The 21,805-nt window shown below is 48.8% G+C and overlaps 1 protein-coding gene across 3 annotated transcripts in view; it reads right to left on the bottom strand.

The window, feature by feature from the left end:
- LOC119445378 (general transcription factor 3C polypeptide 3) overlaps positions 1 to 21,805 on the bottom strand; it is a 501,836-nt gene that overhangs the window by 320,318 nt on the left and 159,713 nt on the right. For all 3 annotated transcript variants that reach the window (XM_049664501.1, XM_037709688.2, XM_049664502.1), the window contains exon 7: positions 19,958 to 20,119. In XM_049664501.1, coding sequence (XP_049520458.1) covers positions 19,958 to 20,119 — 162 coding nt within the window. The remainder of the gene's footprint in view (positions 1 to 19,957; positions 20,120 to 21,805) is intronic.

Here is a 21,805-nt window from a genome sequence, read left to right as displayed (position 1 = left end):
AGGTGCTGTGCAAATGTCAACAAGAAAATAACGATATCATCCAGATAGCACAAGCAGGTCTTCCACTTCAGGCCACGCAGAACGGTGTCGATCATGCGCTCAACAGTTGCGGGAGCATTGCAGAGGCCGAAGGGCATGACGTTGAACTCCTAAAGACCATCTGGGGTTGAAAACGCTGTTTTTTCTTTGTCGGCTTCGTGCATCGTAATTTGCCAGTAACCTGAACGCAGATCAAGACTGGAGAAGTACTCGGCACCTTGCAGGGAATCGAGGGCATCGTCAATGCGAGGCATCCTTGCGCGTGATCTTGTTGAGTGCTCGGTAATCTACACAGAAACGCACGGAGCCATCGTTTTTTTCGGACCAAAACAATGGGAGACGACCAAGGGCTAGCAGAGGGGCGAATTATCTCACGTTGCAGCATGTCGGCGACGTTTTGCTCAATAATTTGGCGCTCAGCTAGAGACACGCGATACGGCCGGCGACGCACGATGGATCTGCCGTCTGTCTGAATCCGATGCACTGTGACGGTCGTCTGTCCCAATGTCGAAGAATGGGCGTCAAATGAATATTCATGCTTCTTCAACAAGGCAAGGAGCTGTTGCGTCTGCGAAGGGGTCAAGTCCGAGCTGATTACAGCAGCAAGAGCGGAGGTAGAGGCAGAATGTCCAGCAGGAGGGATTTCAGAGGGAGCAAGCCTTGAGGGGAACGACAGAGAGAGGCTCTGAATCAGCAACGCAAGCCAAAGTGGTGCCTTTAGGAAGTAGAATTTTCTCAGGTGTTGTGTTCCTTGCTTCGAGAAGCGCAGAACCATTATCAAACCTAACTAAGCCTGAAACAATGGCTATCCCTTTTGTGAGCCAACGCGCACAAGGTAACATTAACACATCGCCATGGTTGATGGCGTCGGACGTGATGGTCAGAATTTGCTGACAGCCTGGAGGTAACTCGGTATTTTTTGCAGCGAGTAGAAGAAGTGGCTAATACGGTTCATCGTTGAGCGAATAGTCGGTGTCGGTCATATGTACGACGCCTTGCCCAACACATATAGCAGCAGAAGCAGAGGCAAGGAAATCCCATCCTAAAATGAGCTGGTGGGAGCAGGGCGACAGCACAGCAAATTGTATGTAGTGCACGATACCATCGATGGATACACGCACTGTACAAAATGCGGAAGGGCGGATTGTTTTCCCTTGAGCTGCAACAAGTGCGGGTCCATCATAAGGTGTCGTAACTTTCCTGAGACGCCTACACAAATCGGAATGCATAACAGATAAAGTCGCACCGGTGTCCACCAAAGTTTCAACGTGCACACCTTCAACAAACACGGACATCATATTACAAGGGCGCGCTGGAGGAATTGTAGTCCTGTCGGTGAATGCAGTTTTTCCTCCGAAAACTGCGTTACTTAGTTTTACGGGCGGCGGTCAGAGGTGAATGAGGCAGGCCGAAGCGGTGACGAGGAGCGGCGGAAGGGCGAAGGTGATCGGCGCATGGTGGTACGGTAACCATTCGGCGTCTTGGTCGTTGCGGGCGGAGATGGGGAACGGCGCGAAGGGGAAGCGTAACGACGGCTTTGGCAAGAGGCCCCACCAGAATACGCATCGCGTTCACACAGGTCGTACCCGCGACGCTCATCTTGTTGGCGCTTGCGGCAAAAACGCGATATATGGCCGCGATAACCACAGTAATAACAGGTAGGACGCGACGGTCGCCAAGGCAGGTAGTAAGGGGCGCTCGGTGAGCTGTGAGATAGTGCGGTCAGATGGGGCGATGACGGCTCAATTGGTATTGAGGGGACATTGGCCGGAGGAGCGACACAAACCTGCGTGTATGTGGGTAGAGGCACCGTTGGACGTACACTAGTTGGAGGCGCGGCAGCAACCTGCGCATATGTTGGTACGGTATGAGGGGCCGGAGGGTCCACATGCGCAGAGCAGGTCATTGACGCAAGTTCCTCTCTGATGACGTCGTGCAATGCTGCACCAGAAGGCTGAGCAGGAATCATCAACGGAGATGACAAGCCAAGTGATGATCGCCCGGATCATAATGCGCAAGTCGGGGTCTGCCGCAGAACGGTGTTCGCTGTAGTCCGGCTGCAAGCGTACGGACTCGAGCTCGTCGAGGCGCTGGCACTTCAAGACGATGTCAGCGACGGTAGCTGGGTTCTTGACGGCGAGCGCGTTGAAGGCCACAGTCCCAATACCTTTAAGAATGTGGCGTATCCTGTCTGACTCGGCCATGGCAACATTGACACGGCGACAGAGTGCAAGCACATCCTCGATGTACGATGTGTAGGACTCGCTGGAGTGTTGTTTGCGAGCATTCAGAGTTTTCTTTGCAAGGCCGGAGCGAACTGCCGGCGTGCCGAAGACTTGCCGTAGCTGCTGCTTGAAGTTCGTCCAATCGGTGAAATCAACCTCATGGTTGAAAAACCAGGTCTTCGCCACACCGGTCAGGTAGAACGAGACATGGCGGAGACATCCCACTGATTAGCAGTGCTTACGCGCTCGTAATCATTCAGCCAGTCAGCATCTTCACCATGAAGACCAGCGAACAGATGGGGATCATGCTGGTGGCCGCTGATGATCACAGAAGGTGCGGCTTGTGGAGGCGGGATGGTTAGGGTAGAAGCGCCAGGCTGCTCGTCCTGCGACATGCTCACGGACAGTGGGCACAAGCGGCGACCCGAACGAAGCTCCAGGGAGTAGGCCAGGGGCGTAGAGGACGGGGAACCAAGAAGCGCCTCCACCACTTGTGACGTCACGGTAAGGGCGGACCTTTATTGAGCCCGAGCGACGACACGGCGAAGAAGGGCGGCATCCACAACCAGCCTGAACAGCCTTCGACAGTTCACACTGATGATGATGCGCCCGCACGCGCGATGAAGATGAGGGGCACACGCATGATGATGATAATGTACAGATGATGAAGAAGTGCACAATAAATGCCCACAATATCTAGTACAGTGTTTTGATAACGTGCCAAGTTGATGTTGCCATGCAAGGTCTTTTGGGCCCCGTCAAGCTACGTAGCTTTTAGCCCAAAATGACCATCCAGTTTCTGTTTCTTTTACTGGAAAATAAAGATTTATTTGAAAAAAAAATGAAGAAGCCCTCCACACTCCCAGCTAGATGTCTCCAGCCAATCGACATCATTTTAGTGCACAGTGCTCTGTGCCAATTACTCACTGACCGTGGCTGTAGCTTTCTCTCATCAGTCGTAGAGGACATCCTCCGCTCCTGCTCGACAAAGCACAAGTTCAGCACATCCTACCAATCACAGACCAGCGGTCTCATGGAGCGCCTCAACCGGACAATTACCAACACGCTTTCGAAGTACGTTGCGGCCGACTACAACGACTGAGATCTTCATTTACTTTATGTGACGTTTTCGTATAATTCATCGCGTCACGACACCACCGGCTATTCACCATTCTATCTCGTATATGGCTGAGAACCCGCGTTGCCCTTGGACACTTTGCTGCCCTCGCCCTCACGTTCAGCCACAGAATACGCCCGCGACGCAATCGCACACGCCGACCACGCGCGCCAGCTCGCCCGCACCCGTCTCGAGGCCTCACAGGAGCATCAGAGACGCGTCTATGATTGCCACCATCGCAACGTGCACTTTTCTCCAGGATCTCTGGTGCTTCTCCGGTCACCCATCCGCCGTGTGGGCCTTTGCGAAAAGCTGCTGTCGCGCCACACTGGCCCATACTGTGTGGTGCGACAAGTGACCAATGTCACGTATGAAATCATCCCCGCCGACCTCTCAGCGTCATCGTCAGCTGCAAGTGACATCATTCACGTGGCGAGACTAAAGCTAGAGTGTACTAGATTGGGGGAATGGGTCCAGAGGACGCCTTGGCAAGCGCCAAGGGTGAAGCAAAAAACGTGGAAATTGTGGCAGCGCTGCCGTCACCTTATTCTGAATCTCTGGCCAATAAACGTTGGCTCTGGTTGTTTCGGCAGTGCTCATTGGCTGAGGTGAGCTCACGGGCTGAGTAGCTGCCATCTGCTCGAGGCACCATCGTTGTTGCGTCGTTTGCATTCTTTCCACCGCTGTTTTTCCACTTTATTTACAAAAGATTGGTGGTGAATAACACCAGTGTTGCCATCACCGAGTATCCACCTGTAAAAGCTCCCAGCAGCTGCGGTAGGGTCCCCGACGTGACAAGCGTCCGGCCGGCGCACGGAGCTGCTCATTCGGGAGAAAGTGACGGTGGCGCCACCAATGTTTCAATAAAAAAGCCTCAGCGGGGAGCCTTCGTTGGACCCACTCGCCCAATCTAGTACACTCTACTAAAGCCATACCACACACCTTTCCCCGCGGATGTGTAGCTTAAGCACCGGGACGGTGCTTCTACTGCCAGGGGCGATGATACAAACAGCCGCCACGTGTTTAAATAGCCTTGGGCATTAGTTACATGCAACATTATTACTGTCATGGAGTCTATATTGCAATAAACTGGGGGTGTTTTTTCATGTCACTCTCGAAAGTACAGTTTTCTCGAGGTTTAAAGCCATATGTCAGTGTTCACACCAGCGTCAGATTTCTGAATCTGTTCTCAGTAGGTTGCTATGGTCATCTTTATTATTAATAGCGTTAAATATTATGCAGTCATCAGCAAATAATTTTACCGAGACCGACTCTGAAATTACATTCGCTAAATCATTTATATATACCAAGAAATAAAAAAAAAACCGCAGTGGACCCAAAACACTGCCCTGTGGTACGCCAGAGGTGACCGGCAGGGACTCAGATGTGGCATCGTTCAAATATACAGGAGTTGACCTATATTCATGTTCAACTTATTTTCTAATAAATGTAACGCTCGTGAAAGAGAAGGAAGAAACGCACATGAGAGATCAAGAGAAGAGAAGAGGTAGAAGTGGCGGCCAGATGAATTATGTTTGATTAAACGGAAAGTTACATTTTGGCACAGTTGCAGTTTTGAACCATATGGGTGTCATTCACCATCGCCCGACATGAAAATGGTCGTCTACTGATGAGGAACTACAAGGAAGATGGAGACAATGCCGTCGAGTTCCCTGAAAAGGTCAGCACACTGGACTTCTTGGCCTTCTTAGCCGATAGAGCCAATCCTTCACTTGAGAATCTCGAATCCATTGGCTCAGTCAGAGTGCATATGCGTGTGACTGCCTTCCAACGCTGGAATGATAGTTCGGGTAGACCAACCGTAGTTAAAAGCGAAACTCAAGCTGCCGACCATCTCATACAACACCTTTTGAAAAATCAGGAACAGCAAGCGCAGCAAGAGCTTCTGACCATATTATCATCAACACTCCTATCAACAAAGCAGGCGGTGAAAGCACTTATCAAGCCAGAACCTTTTGATGGTACATCATTAAGCCCATCAACGTGGCTTCACATTTATGAATATGCATGTTCGCAGAACAATTGGACCACGGACTGTGACCACATCTACAGTTAAACCTGCTTATAACGAAGTTTTTTATGCCCTGCCGTTACTCCATAGAAGCACATGTATTTGAGACCTCTACGTAGTGGCAGCTGGAGACCCCCTCAAAATAACGAATTTTCCCTGCCAACAACCTAGAGATTTCGCCCCAAATTTTGTCATTTTTGCGCCAGCAGCATCCGGAAGCACCTCCTCCGCCGCAACGGAAATGCGAAGGGGCGGCATCGCACATGGCGCGCTCGAATTCACGGCAGCTGCGAGGCGAGAGCGAGCGCATGTGTGCATGCGTGCGAGCGTGCGCGAGGCGGGCCTGCATCCCTCGACCCGGCGATCTTGCTGCCACAGGCGTGACCTTTCCCCCCCACTTTTTTTTTCCGATAAAACTGATCGAAAAATTGCCTGCGGGGAAGAATCGAGTACAGCCCTAAATTTGCACTACCATATCGCCATCGGCATTTCAATATGGACACCTCCTACGCACTTCGAGCCTAGCAGCTCCTGTAGCTTCGACCATGTGCTGTAGTACGTGTGCTTAGGCATTAGTCTACCAATTTAGTTAAACAGCAAATGTTTACAAGTTTATACGGCCGATAAAACTACTATCCTTACTTCATATAGCTGTCTGATAATATGCTGTCGCAATCGATGCTTCGCCTTTCGGGCAAAACTAGGACTTTTTTGTTCATCGCAACTTTAGTGTATTGGGAGTAAATCTTGAGCGATAGTTGTATTTCAGTATGAAAGCACGGGGTGTGCAGTACTGTAAAGTATTTTTTTTCCTCTCTTTTGGTCCCGGAAAATGGGTGCACGTTAGAATCGAGTAAATACGGTAAGCGTTTCCTTTTCTAATTTTCGTGCCGAATCTGCATATAACTAAATCCTCTTTATAGCGAAGCTTTTCGGGAATTTTCAATTTCGTTATATCCAGGTTTAACTGTATAATATGCACCATTTCCTTTTAGGAAATGCGAAGAAGTGGTTCGAATTGCGCGTACCCATCGACACAGATGTACTGTCACCTTCTACTTGGGAGGCGGAGAGTTGCGTACATGCGCTACTCTCGATGAAGGAGAGACAACTGGCAGCACAGAAAATAAGGATTTAATAGGTACACGGACGGTAAAAGCACAAAGCACACCAAACTAGAACCATAATTTATCAAAAGTGTTCACTCGAACTTAAACACAAAGCTTAGGCTAAATACAACACTACCGGCAAATATTCTGTTTCGGTTTCGGAGCCTAACTCCGCCTTAAAGTCTCTCAGTCAGAACTAGCACTGACTCTTCAAAGTCTGGCCACCCTGGCCCCGGCCTAACTGCGTCGCAAAGCAGAAACGTGGGCTCTTACGGACCGTCGACTTCAAGTTCTTGTTGAATCCACGCCGGGCTCGTCTGAAGCGTTGAGGGTGCCATAGGTGCTGACGCCTCGCGGTTCCGTCGACCTGGCCGAGTACGGGGCTGGAGCTCCGGTAGCCGCCGCTGACGTGTCACTTGCCTACTGAAGTGTTCTTCGCCCTCCGACGATCTGCGTGGCGGCCCGGTAGCACGGTGATTATCGGTTGAACGGGCTTGGCCAAGGAAGAAGGATTCTCGAGAAGAAGACCGGAACCACCGTGAGCAGCAGTGGCCGGTCCCAGGAGCTTCATCCGGACGTCTCCGAGGACTACAGCTACACCTGGGCCTTGCCAGCTTCACGAGCTTCGTGGCCGGGTCCTCCGCTCTCCCGTCGTCAGAACATGGCTGACGAGGCGACCTTCCAGCTCAAGAGCCACGTCGATAATCCCACTTCGATGCTTCTCCCTCGCGGATTACACCTCGGCTCGCGTGCCTCGAGCGCTCACGCCGTTCGGAACGCTCCGCGAACTTCGTCGTCGTCTTTTTTGTGTACCGCCGGCAACCTCTTACATGTGACATGTACGATAGGTTGAATGGCGAGCTAGCTTTCTGCGAGACTTCGCTTTGAATCCAATAGAATGCCGGGGAAAGGCCATTGCATACAAGCAGCGAGAAGGATCGGTTATCGACTACTTTTACGACAAACGTTTGCTTCTGCAACGCGCCGACCCCGACCTGCGGGAATCTTCGATCGTTCCACTGATTATTCTAGGCATGACAAAAGATTGTCAGCGTCTAATCATGATGAGACAACCTGCCACATTGGATGAACTCTTAGTCACTGAAAGACGTTCCCGACGACCTCTTACTAACCAATGACCAAGAGAGCAACATCAGTAGCGGAAGCTCAACCATCGGATTCCTGGAAGACCAGGCGTCCTATGGCCAAAGCACTATAGCGAATTATGCTGAAATTGACTCAACCAATGAGAGGACTCCATACCCGAAACAAGCAAAAGAACTGGTAAGCCCAGATTTTTCCTTCCCTTTGGAGACACAAAAAGAAAGTGTCTACTTGGCGAAGTCTGCGGCAGGCCTACTGTACACACAGATGAGCGTCAATAGAAACATGATTAAAGTATTGACACTGGAGCATAAGTTAGCATAGTTAATTCGCTACTGGTTCCGCAAGATCAAATATTCAGTGGAAAGGTTGTCAAAGAACACAGTTACGAAGGAAGTTCTCGAGTGCTAGACAAGTGGGTACGCGTGTGTGTGGAGTTTAAAACAAGCAAAACAATTGTAGAAGCCCGGCTTCTTCATGACGCCACATTTAATTTTATACTGGCACGCCCTGACATGAAGAAATTAACGATAAACATCTCATGGCGCAATGAAGTCGTCGTTGACATTCCGGTTGAGACATCCCAGTGTGTGCAGATTCTGAAACACGTCTCAAATTGGTCAGAGAGAGTTCGCATGTACCGACACAGTGCCCGAAGCTGATATGCATCGGGGTTTACCCTCCTGCAGCAAAAGTAAGTGAAGTTCCATTCAAGCTCAGCGACATGGCACCTGTCAAAAGAAAGCCCTATGGGATGTCCTATGAAAAAAAGAAATCGCTAGAAGAAGAGTTACAAGGCTTGCTAGATGCTGAAATTATTCGGCCATCAACATCTAACTTTGCATCTCCGATTACACTTGTGCCCAAAGATGATGGCACTTTCAGGATGTGCACTGATTACAGACTTGTAAACCGTCAGACTGATTTATTCCCACACCCGATGCCAAGGATCGACAATATTATTGATGAGACAGGCGGATGTACATGGTTTTGCCGCATCGACCTTTGTAAAGGATATTGGCAGATTCCACTGCAAGAAGACTATAAACCATTCACGGCAATTGTTACTCCTTTCAACATTTTTGAATACAACCGACTGCCTTTCGGTGGGAAAAATTCTGGTGCATGGTTTCAGAAGATCATGAACAGCGTGCTTAGCCAAATTACCGGAATTTTCTGCAACGTGCATGTGGATGACATCATCATTTATTCGAAGACTCGTGATGGCCACTCCTCGCATCTATCCCGGCTACTAGAAGCACTTAGCAAAGCTGGGCTAAAGAATAACTTGAAGAAGAGTGAATTCTTTAAGAACACTGTTGTCTTCGTAGGGAGAATATTTGAAGGATCTCCCAGCTGACAACCGCATCTCCCAGCTGACAAAACCACACGATTTGCATTCTCTTGGAGTGTTCCTGGATCTCGCTGGAAGTGTTAGGGCTTTTATAAAAGACTACACCCTAATGACCAAATGCCTAACGTTGCTGACACAAAAAGATACTCCATTTGTGTGGACTAATGAATGCGAACAGAAGTATCAGCAGCTTGTAAAAATTATATCATCTGACCCCGTGCTGACCATACCAGATTTCTCGAAGCCGTTCAAGCTAAACATCGACGCTGCCCATTATGGTACTGGCGCTGTACTATACCAGCGGTGTTGTATAAGGCATCGCTGCCGACTGCAGCGCCATTAGATGGTGCGTGCTGGGGAGCCGGCCTGGAGAGGAAGAGGAAGATAGAATAAACAGTCAGGAACTGAGTAATGTCTGTAATGTCTCCTTCCAGTATCCTGCACGATACAACATATTTGGCGACGAGGATTTAACAGCCCATGTGCTTGCCCCTCATCTGTGCCTTCGATTGCTGCCTATCATCCTATACGATGAGTATTTCGGGACTACAACCGCCACCCCCTTTCCTGTCCTCACCTGGACACCCGGTCATTCCATGGGAGCAATGGATCCAAGCGTTCAAGAACTACATGGTGGCGTCGGGCGCCTCCGACCTACCTGCCATGCGTCGGAAGGCGATTCTGCTCAACTGCTTGGGCTTGGAAGGACAACGTATCTTCCAGACTCTGACGTCGGAGGACGACCCGCGCCTTTTGGCTTCGAGCGCCGCTGGAGAGACGTTGACGGCTCCTGGCCCCGATGAGTTCGACCGCGCCATTGTGATCTTTGAAGACCACTACAAGAGCTCTGTCAACGTCACTGCAGCGCGTCACTGTTTCCGTCGACGTGCACAAGCCCCAGGTGAGACGGCCGTCGATTACGTCACTGTGCTACGAGGTCTCGTTGGAGCATGCAATTTCGGTGACTTGGCGGACGATATGATACGCGACCAGCTCATAGAAAAAACTACCAGTGAATATTTGCGCGAACGTCTTCTACTGGAAGAGTCTCTTACGCTTTCTCGGGCTCTTACCATTGCGAGACAGCATGATCAAGCGACAAGAGAAGCAAAAGAACTTGCACGACACGAAGCACATGTGCATCACGTTAATGACGAAAACACTTCAGAGATCAAAGAGAAGCACTGTGGCACGTGCACATGCTATAAGAAGCAAACTGAAAGTCGTCGAGCCTTGCAAGAGCAAGAGTGTTATTGTTGTGGTTCTTTAGACCATCTTGCGAATAGCCCTCTCTGCAAAGCTAGGACACATAAGTGTCGTAAATGTGGTAAGATTGGCCATCTGGAAAAGGTCTGCAAGTCTCTCCGAAAGTCTGAGAAAAAAGTTCAGCATGTCGCGGAAGACGACAAAGATACAGCTGACCCAGACGATCACTTAAGTGTTTGTCACATCTGGAGCCGTAAGAAGGGAATTTATGCCGTGTTGGAAATTGAAGGAGTTTCCGTATCGTTCCTGATTGACACCGGATCATCGGTTTCAATCCTAGCCGAAGAACTTTACCAACGTCATTTTGCTACTGCATTTCCTCTGACATCAACATCCGTCCAGCTCCTCGATTATTCTAAGTCAGCAATTCCAATAAAAGGATGTTTCATTGCTCCAGCCACATTTCACGGCCGATGCACTTCTGTTCTTCTGTACGTTGTGCCTGGAGGAACAACCATACTTGGTTTAGATGGTATCGCAGCTCTGGATATGAAGATTCAAGGATCGCCGCTCAGGTGTCTGCTAATGACACAAGAAACTCCTGTGCTACCTCCTGAATTACGTTCCGAGTTCGAGCACTTGTTTGAAAAACAGCTAGGAACTGTCAAGGGTTTCACTCACAAGGTCAGAGTTCGAGCGTCTGTTCAACCAGTGGCCAGCAAGCTGAGACGACTACCACTCGTCATTCGTGAGCAAGTCTCGGCAGAAGTACAAAAATTAGAAGCTCAGGACATCATTGAGCGCGTCGACTCTTCAGAGTGGGTCTCACCAATTGTTGTAGCCAGAAAAAAGGATGGCTCGATTCGCATGTGCGTAGATCTACGAGAGCCAAACAAAGCTATAGTGGTGGACAGTTTTCCTCTGCCACAAACTGAGGAACTTTTGAACAGCTTGGCTGGAGCACAGCGATTCTCCAAGCTAGATTTAGCTTCGGCATATCACCAGTTGCCACTAAGTCCAGAAAGTCGTGATCTTACGACGTTTATAACACACGACGGCCTATTCCGCTTCAAGAGGGTTTGTTTCGGACTGGCATCGGCACCGTCAGCGTTTCAGAAGATGATGCATATGATCCTCAAAGGATGCAAATGCGTGTTATTTTACATTGACGACATAATCGTGTACGGACGCTCCCGAGAGGATCACTTGGTCAATTTGCGCGCGGTTTTGAAACGGCTCTCTGATGCTGGTCTCAGGCTCAATCATAAATGCGTTTTTGACGTCGCAGAGTTGACTTTCCTTGGCCATGTTGTCAGCGCCAAAGGGTTATTCCCACTGACGTCATCTATCGAGGCGATAACCAAGGCACCATCACCTACAAATATCAATGAACTTCGTTCGCTGCTGGGACTTGCAGGCTTCTACTCCAAGTTCATCCCGCATTTTTCTGATGTTGTGGAGCCAATGCGTGCTTTGCTTCGAGGAGATGCGCCTTTCGCTTGGACTGCTGCAGCACAAAGCGGCTTGGAGCAGCTGAAAACTCTGATAACGTCTTGCGAAGTTCTTCACCTTTTTGATCCTCAGTTACCTGTGTACGTTACAACTGATGCCTCAGGATATGGATTAGGTGCTGTACTGCAGCAGGATAACGGAACATCACTGCAAACTGTCGCGTTCGCCTCTCGTACTCTGCAACCACATGAACGGCAGTACTCGGTCGGTGAACGCGAGGCCCTTGCCTGCGTCTGGGCCTGCGAGCACTGGCACGTTTACCTGTGGGGCCGACCTTTCATTTTGCGGACAGACCACGCTGCTTTGGTTACGCTCCTTTCAACGAAAGGCACAGGTCACCGTCCGTTAAGGATTGCGCGCTGGTCATCACGGTTGCTGTGCTACAACTACACCATGGAGTACAGGAAGGGTAGCGAAAACGTCGTGGCTGACGCACTCTCCCCGCTGCCCCTAGAGAATTTCATCCGCGATGCACCCGAAGAAGAATTTATATGTCTTCTGTCCCGAGTAGTTACCATGCAAGAGCTTCAAGAAGCATGTGCTGCCGATCAGGTTATCTCTCAAGTGAAGCAGTTTATCACTACTTCTTGGCCTGACAAGAAATCCTTGTCAAAAGATCTGCTACCGTATTTTCACGTGCGATCTGAACTCTCTGTTGTTAGCGACGTTCTGTGCCGGGGTGACAGGATTGTCGTGCCTACAACTTTGACACGCCGTGTTATGGATCTGGCACATGAGTCACACCCAGGAATTAGTCGCACCAAAGCTCGTCTTAGAGAGTCATATTGGTGGCCATGCATGGATAATCACATTGAAGAACTTGTGCGCACATGTGTAACTTGCCAGTCATGCGACAAATCCGCGCGTACATCTGCAGCTCCAATGCAGCCCGTCCCTCTTCCCGAGAAAGCTTGGGAAAAAGTCGCTATCGACATTGTGGGACCTTTCACGCAAGCTTCAGCCGACTGCCGTTTTGCCATCACAGTTATTGACTATTACAGCAAGTGGCCAGAGGTGGCTTTCGTACGAGATGCGACAACATATACAGTGAAGAAATTTCTACTTGAACTTTTCGCAAGAGAAGGATATCCACGCGGTATCGTATCCGATCATGGACCACAATTTTCTTCAGCGAATTTTGAAGAATTTCTCACAGAGCGCGGAATCACGCATTATAACTCGTCTGTGTATTACCCGCAAGCTAATGGTTTGGTTGAAAGATTTAACAGGGTATTAAAGTCATACATTCAATTGGCCCTGTTAGAACGCCGTGATATGAGAACAGCAATGCTTGATTACCTGCAAACATATCGCTGTACGCCTCATGCGACTACTGGTATTGCACCCGCTGTTCTTCTTCATGGACGACAACCTCGAACCAGACTCGACATTGTGGGATTGCCTGACAAATGTTTCAGCACGGACCCTTCAAAGGCACTGCAGGAGTTGCGAGAGCGCATCAAGAACAAGCAAATCAAGTCGAAGCGTTACACCGATGAAAAGCGCGGTGCCAAGGAACCCAACTTCGTCGTTGGTGACTACGTCCGGGTTAAATTACCTGCAGTTCATGGGAAGCTATCTCCACAGTTTTCTGCGCCCAAGAAAATTATTGAGAAGCGTGGACCCGCCTCTTACCTGTTAGAAGATGGCCGTGTCTGGAATGCTTCCAAGTTAGCGGCCGTTCACCGCGAAGCTATCAGCAAAATGAAGTTCGGTACCTCTCCTGTCATGAACTGGTCACCGGCATCCGATAATCCCGCTACTGCAGCTGTAAATCACCCTTCACAACCTGGGACGTCAAGCGCGGATAACTATGAGAATGCACGCTTTAACCATGAACCACCTGTTGCAGAGCGCACGCAACAAGCTTCATTTAATCTGCCGGGATGCGAAGCCCGCGTGAGAAGAAGCGCCCGTAACAAGAAGACGCCGAAGAAGCTGCAGGACTACATTAGGCAATAATGGACAAACAACCGTTTTTTTTTTCTTCGTGTTTTGTATTTTTTTTCCAAGAGGGGATATGTTGTATAAGGCATCGCTGCCGACTGCAGCGCCATTAGATGGCGCGTGCTGGGGAGCCGGCCTGGAGAGGAAGAGGAAGATAGAATAAACAGTCAGGAACTGAGTAATGTCTGTAATGTCTCCTTCCAGTATCCTGCACGATACAACAAGCGGGACGAGAGTGACCATCCGAAGAGACAGCTCAAAGTGATAGGCTATTATTCATACACCTTCACCAAGGCAGAAGTTAACTACCCCACAACGGAAAAAGAAGCATTGGCAGTCGTAATGGCCTTTCGTTATTTCAGGACGTAACTGGAAGGCAAACACTTCAGCCTATTCACCGACAACCAAGCACTGACATACAAGCACTGACGCAACCTAAAGGAAGATTGGCCAGGTGGGTGAGCGAAATACAACAGTTTGCCTTCGATGTCGCTCACAGGCCAGAAGAAAAATTACCAGATGCAGACGCCTTGTCAAGACTGCTAATTAGGAACAAAGATGACGACAAGTATGTCACCCATATGCTGTGGGACGGCACGGAAGAGATGACTCTCAAAAATGGTAGGCTACACGTGCCTACAACGAGTGTAGGAATAATTTTAAGCCTGTATCATGATTCTCCGGAACACGGTGGCCATGACGGTTTTTGGAGGACCTACTGGAAGATTAAACAAAGATTTTACTGGAAGACGATGAAACAAGATATTTCGGAAAATGTGAAGACGTGCCATCAATGCCAGCTCTGCAAAGCGATGTTCAGGCCCCGTGGAAGCACAATTATTATCCAAAAACACTCAGAAAAGCCATTCGAGACTATACACCTTGACTTCGCGAAGCTCAGAAAAAGGGAGAGGGAGTATGAACTACGCAAGCTTTTCTACTGGCCATTGATGAGTGCACACACATGGTGGCATGCAAGCCCGGAATAGAAGATTCCAAAAGCGTTATCTCGCTGCTTAATCGAGATATGTTCAAACACGCCACAGTAATCACTGACAATGGTCCAGCTTTTAGAAGTGATCGCTTGAAACGTTGGGCTGACGAGAGGAAAAGCAGAGCTTCGTTTCGCTGCACCATACCATCCAGAAGCAAATGGAGTCGCCGAGAAAGCGATACGGGATGTCAAACAGTTCATCGCGGTCTACCCAGGATTTCCAGGCGGTTGGAAATGTGTCCTTGAAGCTGCTGTGAACCACCACAATCACTCACACACGGCTCACTCACACACGGTTGGCTTGGGGCGCACACTGTACTTCGCGTACCATGGCATATCGGAATGTCTTCTTGCAGACAACCTGTTGGGGATCACAAATCTTTTGGTGCTGCAAGAATGAAACAAGTGTGAAGATCAATGTGCTATATAGAAGACCGCAATAAAAAGAAATTACGACCGCCGACATTCAGTCCAATCTCCGGACATACAAGTGGGAGATTACGTGCTTGTTCGGAGGGGTCTGCAAGGATCAAAGACTCCTTCTACAGGGCCCTACAAGGTTGTGAAGACCGCGCATCAGCAAGGCATTTTAAAGACTCTGTGCTACAGTGGACCACAATGTGTTATTGAAACATCATCTGTGAACAACGTGGTGCCATATCAACGCAGGACGGTTGACCACAGAGGGGAGGCCCGTGTAACGCTCGTGAAAGAGAAAGAAGAAGCGCATATGGGAGATCAAGAGAAGAGAAGAGGTAGAAGTGGTGGCCAGATTAATTATGTTTGATTAAACGAAATGTTACAATAAATACAGTAGACTTTCGTTAATTCAATTCTGACAGGACCAACGAACTTCAATTATTCGGCAGTTCGAAATAAACAAAATGCAAAAAAAAGCCCCAAAACCAATCACTGATTTATTTGGTAGTACAGTAAAACCTCGATAATTCGAAGGTCGCCGGACCGCAAAAATTCTTCGAATTAAGCGGATTTTCGAATTAACCGAAATGACTAATAAAAATAAAAACAAGCAAGAACTTGCCACAAAAAGAAATCACCTTTATTTTCCATGTCCGAGAAAAATTACTCAAAGTAATCACCGATGCGGGATTACTTGGCGCGCTGGTTCGCCGCCCCTAGTACCATGCTCTCCAGCTGGCCCAAAAAACGTAGCATACAAATATCACCCGCACAGCACTAAACAAAGTTGCGGACGATGTTCACAGAATAGATAACTGCCGAGAAAGCGGGCGTGGTGGTGCTTGACTCCAAAATTTTGGACTTGCTGGATATTCCGGACTTCAAAAATGCACTGTCAGAGTTCCCATTGAGTTCATGCATTTTCACACCCAATTTTTTGGACGAATTGAGACACCAAAGTTCGATTTTGCGGACTAAATCACTCTTTCCGAGCCACGCTACCCAATCTTGGAGGCCGCCATGTTGGATTTTGCACTGGCTTAGATTCCAGTGGCTCGCTGTATAGCCTCCAAGATTGGAACGCGCGCTATCAATAGAGAGCTCGCGCAATTCTCTAGTCTCGGAGGCCATGCCCGCTCTTCCTTGGCTGACAAAACGCTCCAGAGTACTGCTCTTTTTCTTTTTTCTTAGTATATGCGCTCAGCACTATAGTTGTAACCATTTATTGTGGGATGTTTTTTTATTGCGATAGCAATTATATGGACACTTCAAGCGGATTTTCGCCGTCAGCGTCGCCGCCCTGAGGTTCCATACAAAGTCCAAGAGCGATAAAATCATCGCGTGCGCCCGCCCAATGCCTCCTTTACTCTAGTAAAGGAGGCATTGGCCCGCCGTATGTGCGACTGACAGCGCGCGGGGGACGCGCACTTTCATGGAGAGCGAACGCACGGCGGAGCGTAAACGCGACTTCCTCACTCGTGCGAAAGGCCGTGGGGGTATGGGAGGGAAGGGGGCAACTTCTACTCTTCTAACACCTGCGTACTTAAGAGCCGGAGCGGTTTCTCGCGCTCGGCTCGCGCGCACCGTATCTTGAAAGTGATCTCCAGACGGCTCTGACCTTTTGTATGGGCTGTGCTTACGCCGCTCAGTTTCCGTTGAAGCGATAGACCGCACGAACCTTCGCTCGCGTGGACGTTTGGTATTTCAGTGAGGTTTTTTTTTTTTCTCTCTCTCTATCTCTCTCTCTCTCAAGTTTCGGTTGCTATTTTGAACGTGGCGTGTACACTGAGCAGGTGTCTCGGAGACCCATGTCTCAGTGATCGGCGCTACCTCCTGTTCCTTCGGGAGAGCTAAGCGGTGCGAAGCTCGTTTCTTGGATCTCCATGCGAACTCCGTTGGCGGAGATCGCCAACGCGGTGACGTTCGCATCGTCTGTACACGGAGACGACGTCATTGCTGCGCAAATCCAATTAAGTCGATCCCCTCCAAGCGTAGTATGAGGCAGGGCATTATTAGAGATTTTTTTAAAGCCGCACTAATAACTTTTTTTTTCGGCCGAACGAGTTTTCCGGACTATTTTTCAGTCCCCACGAGCTCGGAAAATCGGTTGGCGACTGTACGGAGCGCCCTAACCTAACCGCCGCACGTTGCTACTAGCCGGAAACTTCGAATTATCCGAATAGAGCCGCGCGGGCCATTCAAATTATCCGGTAGAATTTGCATTGAGAATGACGGGACCGCTCAAATTCTTCGAATTAACCGAAATTTCGAACTAACCGAGTTCGAATTATTGAGGTTTTACTGTATTTAGCCGATTCTAACATGCCCCCAAATCAATATGGCCCCCCTTTTCTATGTGTCAATCGTAAAAAACTAACATAGAAGGGACATTCAAGCTCCTAAACAAAGTAGAAGTACAACGGGCATCTGATTTTTCAGCAAAAAATGTGGGCCAGGGACTAATTTAGGTTTTGCACCATGGCGGCTGATTTCCTTAGGTCAGCTTCACCACATGGTTTTAAAGTCAGCTTCGCCGCAGTACATTCGTGTAATGCTATAAAGCCTACAAACACCGCAAAGGTGATTTTGGTTTCGTTTGCATTTACACCACACAGGAAATTTTCAACACAATTTTAATGAAAAACAGAAAGAAGGCACGAATTAGAATTGCGTACATACCATAATCAGTCTGACATTGGGAGGTATGGTTACTCCTTCAAAAATGCAAGCACACATAAGCAGTTCTTACGAGTTATGAATGCAAAAGCATTAATGCGCAATTGAACGCCGCTGAGCAGTCTTTTAAGTTATCAGCTCCTCGCAGGCAAGCGAACAGATTGACATGCTTGGTGCGTTTTGATTTGGCCTTACCAAGGCACAGTTAGAACGAGGCGAGAGCTTGCGCGATCAGGAAACGGGCGGATAACACAGGCTTCCGAGAGCAAGGGTGACACGGTGTCGCGGTGATGCCCTCTCCTCTCACGAAACTGCGGCAGAAGGTGATCCCTTTCACTTGTTCTGCTCCGTCAAGGCATGCTCGTGCCATGGCGTCTCAGCCAACGAGAATTTATGTGCCAATTTGCTGTTACAGACACAGGACACTGGCTTTTTCACTCAATGAGCCATTTGATGATTTTGCATCAAAATCTTCCAGGAAGACCGAAAATAGGCACTTTAAAAAGGAGAGGACGTGTGCTCCTGGTCAAGTTAAAATTATCTGGGACAAGCCAATTTTAAAGTCGAAATAAAGATTGTTTAGGCCCATATAAAGGCATAGGCACTGGCCGGGAACTTCGGTCGGGATCGAATTAACTGAAAAAATCAAATTACCCAAAATCGAATTAACACAAGTCTACTGTACGGTACTTCATCATATCTGATACTATATTTGTTATATTCGCGTTTGGTATATATATCAAGGTTCGACTGTATATAGCAGTCTAAGGCATTTGTTGTCTGGCCACTACAGGACAAGGAAAGAAAAACGAAGGAAGTGTCCTCCCTTTTGTTGTCGCCATTGTGAACACCCAAACTTTGCAAATGATGCACAAATTTGTGTTACTACTGAGAAGAACTTTCTGTGGGCCTAGTTGGTGCACACTTAATAAACTTTTGAAAGTGCAAACAAGAGACAAGGCACAAAAGGAAGGTCAAACACATGACAAGCGCTACTTTCAACTCAAGTAGCGCCTGTCCTGTGTTTGACCTTACTTTTGTGCCTTGTCTCTTGTTTGCGCTTTAAAAAGTTTATTGCGTTACTACTGTCTCTGAGTACAAAATTAGCAGGAGTCAGATTGACTTTCGAGCTGCATTCGAAAATTACATGACAAAACACGTGAAGGTGAAAGCCAATTTGGTGGCATTGGTGGCATTGCACCAATTCGTTTCCTCGAACAGACATGGCACAGCCACGGTGGGTGACTTTCACTGAAAACATGACTGCTATGCTGTTATACTGAACTTTATTCACCAGCATCAGCCACGAGAATGACTATTCGCTGGGACAAATCGACGGCATGGAAGAGAGGCCTCGTTGGCCACCGCAGTCAGCAAACACGGCACTATACACCTTAAATTGCTATCGACAGTAGCTAGATCAATAAAATGAGGGAATGGCTGGCAGTTAAAAAGTACCTACAGTCAGCTGAAATTATCCCTGGTGTACACCTCAGGTACTCAGTGCATGCCGCTAAATGCCTGACGATCACAGTGATGTGCATGCGCAGTCCTGCATAACAAATGCCTTGGGCATCACCGATGAAGCGCTGTAGAATGGAGGATTCTCATCCCTGAACGAGAATCCTGGCAGTTCATGTGCTGTTTCCATCTTCCCTGAAGAATGAGCGCACAAATCAAATAATGTATGTTCTGTATTCGAGTGCATTGAAGAAATTTTAAAAAATATATTTATTCACCTCCAAGCTAAGGGACAACCTAAATTTCGGTTTTTACGAAATACCCCTTATAAAGCTGCCAATGGGTTCTGTGCTTCATACGTACAGTACGTGGGAGCTACAAATGTAACACTTCACTTATGTTTTCGCTCAACCTGACATGCAATGTGACGCATAATCCCGCATACAAGGGCGGCTATCACACTTGCATTGCACCAGATTCTGGTTGCTCCAGCTCTGCAATTATGCACCAGCAACTATAAGCAAATGAAGCTAAAAGGACTGCTGTCGCACACACTAGCTACATATTGTTTTTTTAATGTAGAAAGAAATTCCTTCACTTTTATATAATGTAAGCGCCACACCCAAGAACCCAAATTTAAGAAACATGCGAACCCTATATACACTTATGAGCATCTGCCATTCTCTCCCTAGCTGGACCTTTGCTGTTTGAGCCAAGACCAACCACGTAGGCCTCCCATAGCACCAAGGTTGGTCCCCTACCTTGGCCAGCTCACGGGAGAGCTTGAGGCAGGCATCCCCATGGCCCATCTGCTGAACCAAGGCCGTGCAGCACGCAAGCGCCCTCTGCTGGTTGCCCACCTGCTCGTACAGGGAGCACAGCTCGAAGCGTAGCTCCACATTGGAAGGGTCTGCACGCACCGCCTACATAGAGAGACCACATGTCACATCGCAGTGTTAAAGGGGCCCTGAAACACTTCTTACGAAAAAGCATTTCAACCTAAACTTTCCAGAAACACCTTACAGCAAGAAGTTCAGCAGAAGCAGAGTATCACCTTTGACCCCCTTCGTGGTGCTCCTGCGTCAATGCATTGCACTACGAAAACTACGGCAGAATGAGGCGTGCCCACAACGCTCCGCCTGCTGAACATCATCAAATTTGATTTTGGATGTTCGCGTAGACACATCATTTTCAATTTTAGCACCTATGACGTGCGAAACGCACTTGTCCTCAGCGAGCCACAGCGCACTCGGAGAATGGGCTCGTCGCTACACCCCGCAGCGGCCGCAATATCTATGCTACATAGCATCCCGTAGCTACATGCAACTGTAGTGCATATGCGTGCCATTTGCTTTGTGCACGACAGGTCTGGAAGCATGCTGGCCATGTCTGGTCAAAACCAGTCTGGGGTGTAGACCGGCTTTGTCCTGCACCAGCTTGATTGACAGATAGTAGCCACAGCCAAATTATGCATTTTCAAGTCCTGTCAATAGCTCAATACGAAGCGATGTGTGCCAAGGCGTGATACCAGGGGTGGCCAAGAGTAAGTGCACTCTGGCAAGCGTACATGTGGTCTGACCTTAAGTTTTGCATGGCTCGAGGCTAGCTGAGTGTTCATTAGTGACACCAAACAGCTACAACATCGATAAGCAGGGTGGCCAAAGTTTAATTCCTATGCGGGCAGCCGCGGCCGAGCGTGAACAGACGATAATCGGCTTCTGCCAGAAGTATGTATTCTTATCAAAATTCGAAAGCACATTTTCCCTTCCTTCAGCCTGTTTTTTAAATTGCGTAATTATCTTCAACGCGTCCACAGCAGAAGTGGTTAGGCCTATCATCAGAAGTGCTCCATTCCTCTGGGTTTTGATAGCGAGGATGAGCGTACAAACTTCGTGGTAGATCGGGTACGCCAGGTGAGTCGGGTCTGTTGACTGGGCAAAGTGAGTAGAGTCCGACGTTGGCCAACTCTTGCCGTACAACAGTCTGGATGAGGGATATTGCTGCGTGGGAATCGTCTGGGGCGCGAACCTGGGTGGGAACAGGAGATGCAGCTTGAATCTCCTGGCGGACGATGCGCACAATACTGTCGAATACAGGCAGCACATGTGGGAGATGGAGGCCCTCACAGGTAGATGTTGCAGCCGTATTAGGAAGGCGGAAAAGTTGGGAGCATTAGAACGACTTTTGGCTTCTTCGAATCAGCGGCATTCAGCAATGATGTCCTGGACTGTCAACAAGTTCTTGAAAACGAGGAGAGTAAACGTGTCGTTTACAATTCCTTTGAGGATGTGCGCAACCTTTTCCGCTTCCGGCATCTTCTCGTCAACCTTGCGACAAAGAGCAAGCACGTCCTGAATATATGTCACATAAGACTCGGTGCACGTCTGAGCGCGGCACGCAATGTATTTCTGTGCTGCACGCCGGCGGCCAACAGGCTTGCCAAACAAACCAGTGAGCTTTTGTTTGCACAAGTCCCATCTGGTGAGTTTCTCTTCGTGGGTCTCAAACCAGACGCGTGCCGTTCCCGCGAGGTAAAATATCGGATTAGCGAGCCATGGTGGTCTGGTCCCAGTGATTGCTCACGCTCACCCATCGTAGTGTTGAAGCCA

Source organism: Dermacentor silvarum, chromosome 3, assembly GCF_013339745.2.
Source record: "Dermacentor silvarum isolate Dsil-2018 chromosome 3, BIME_Dsil_1.4, whole genome shotgun sequence".
NCBI lineage: Eukaryota > Metazoa > Arthropoda > Arachnida > Ixodida > Ixodidae > Dermacentor > Dermacentor silvarum.
The sequence above is the reverse complement of the archived record's forward strand: the minus strand, read 5'-3'. Positions and strand labels throughout refer to the sequence as shown.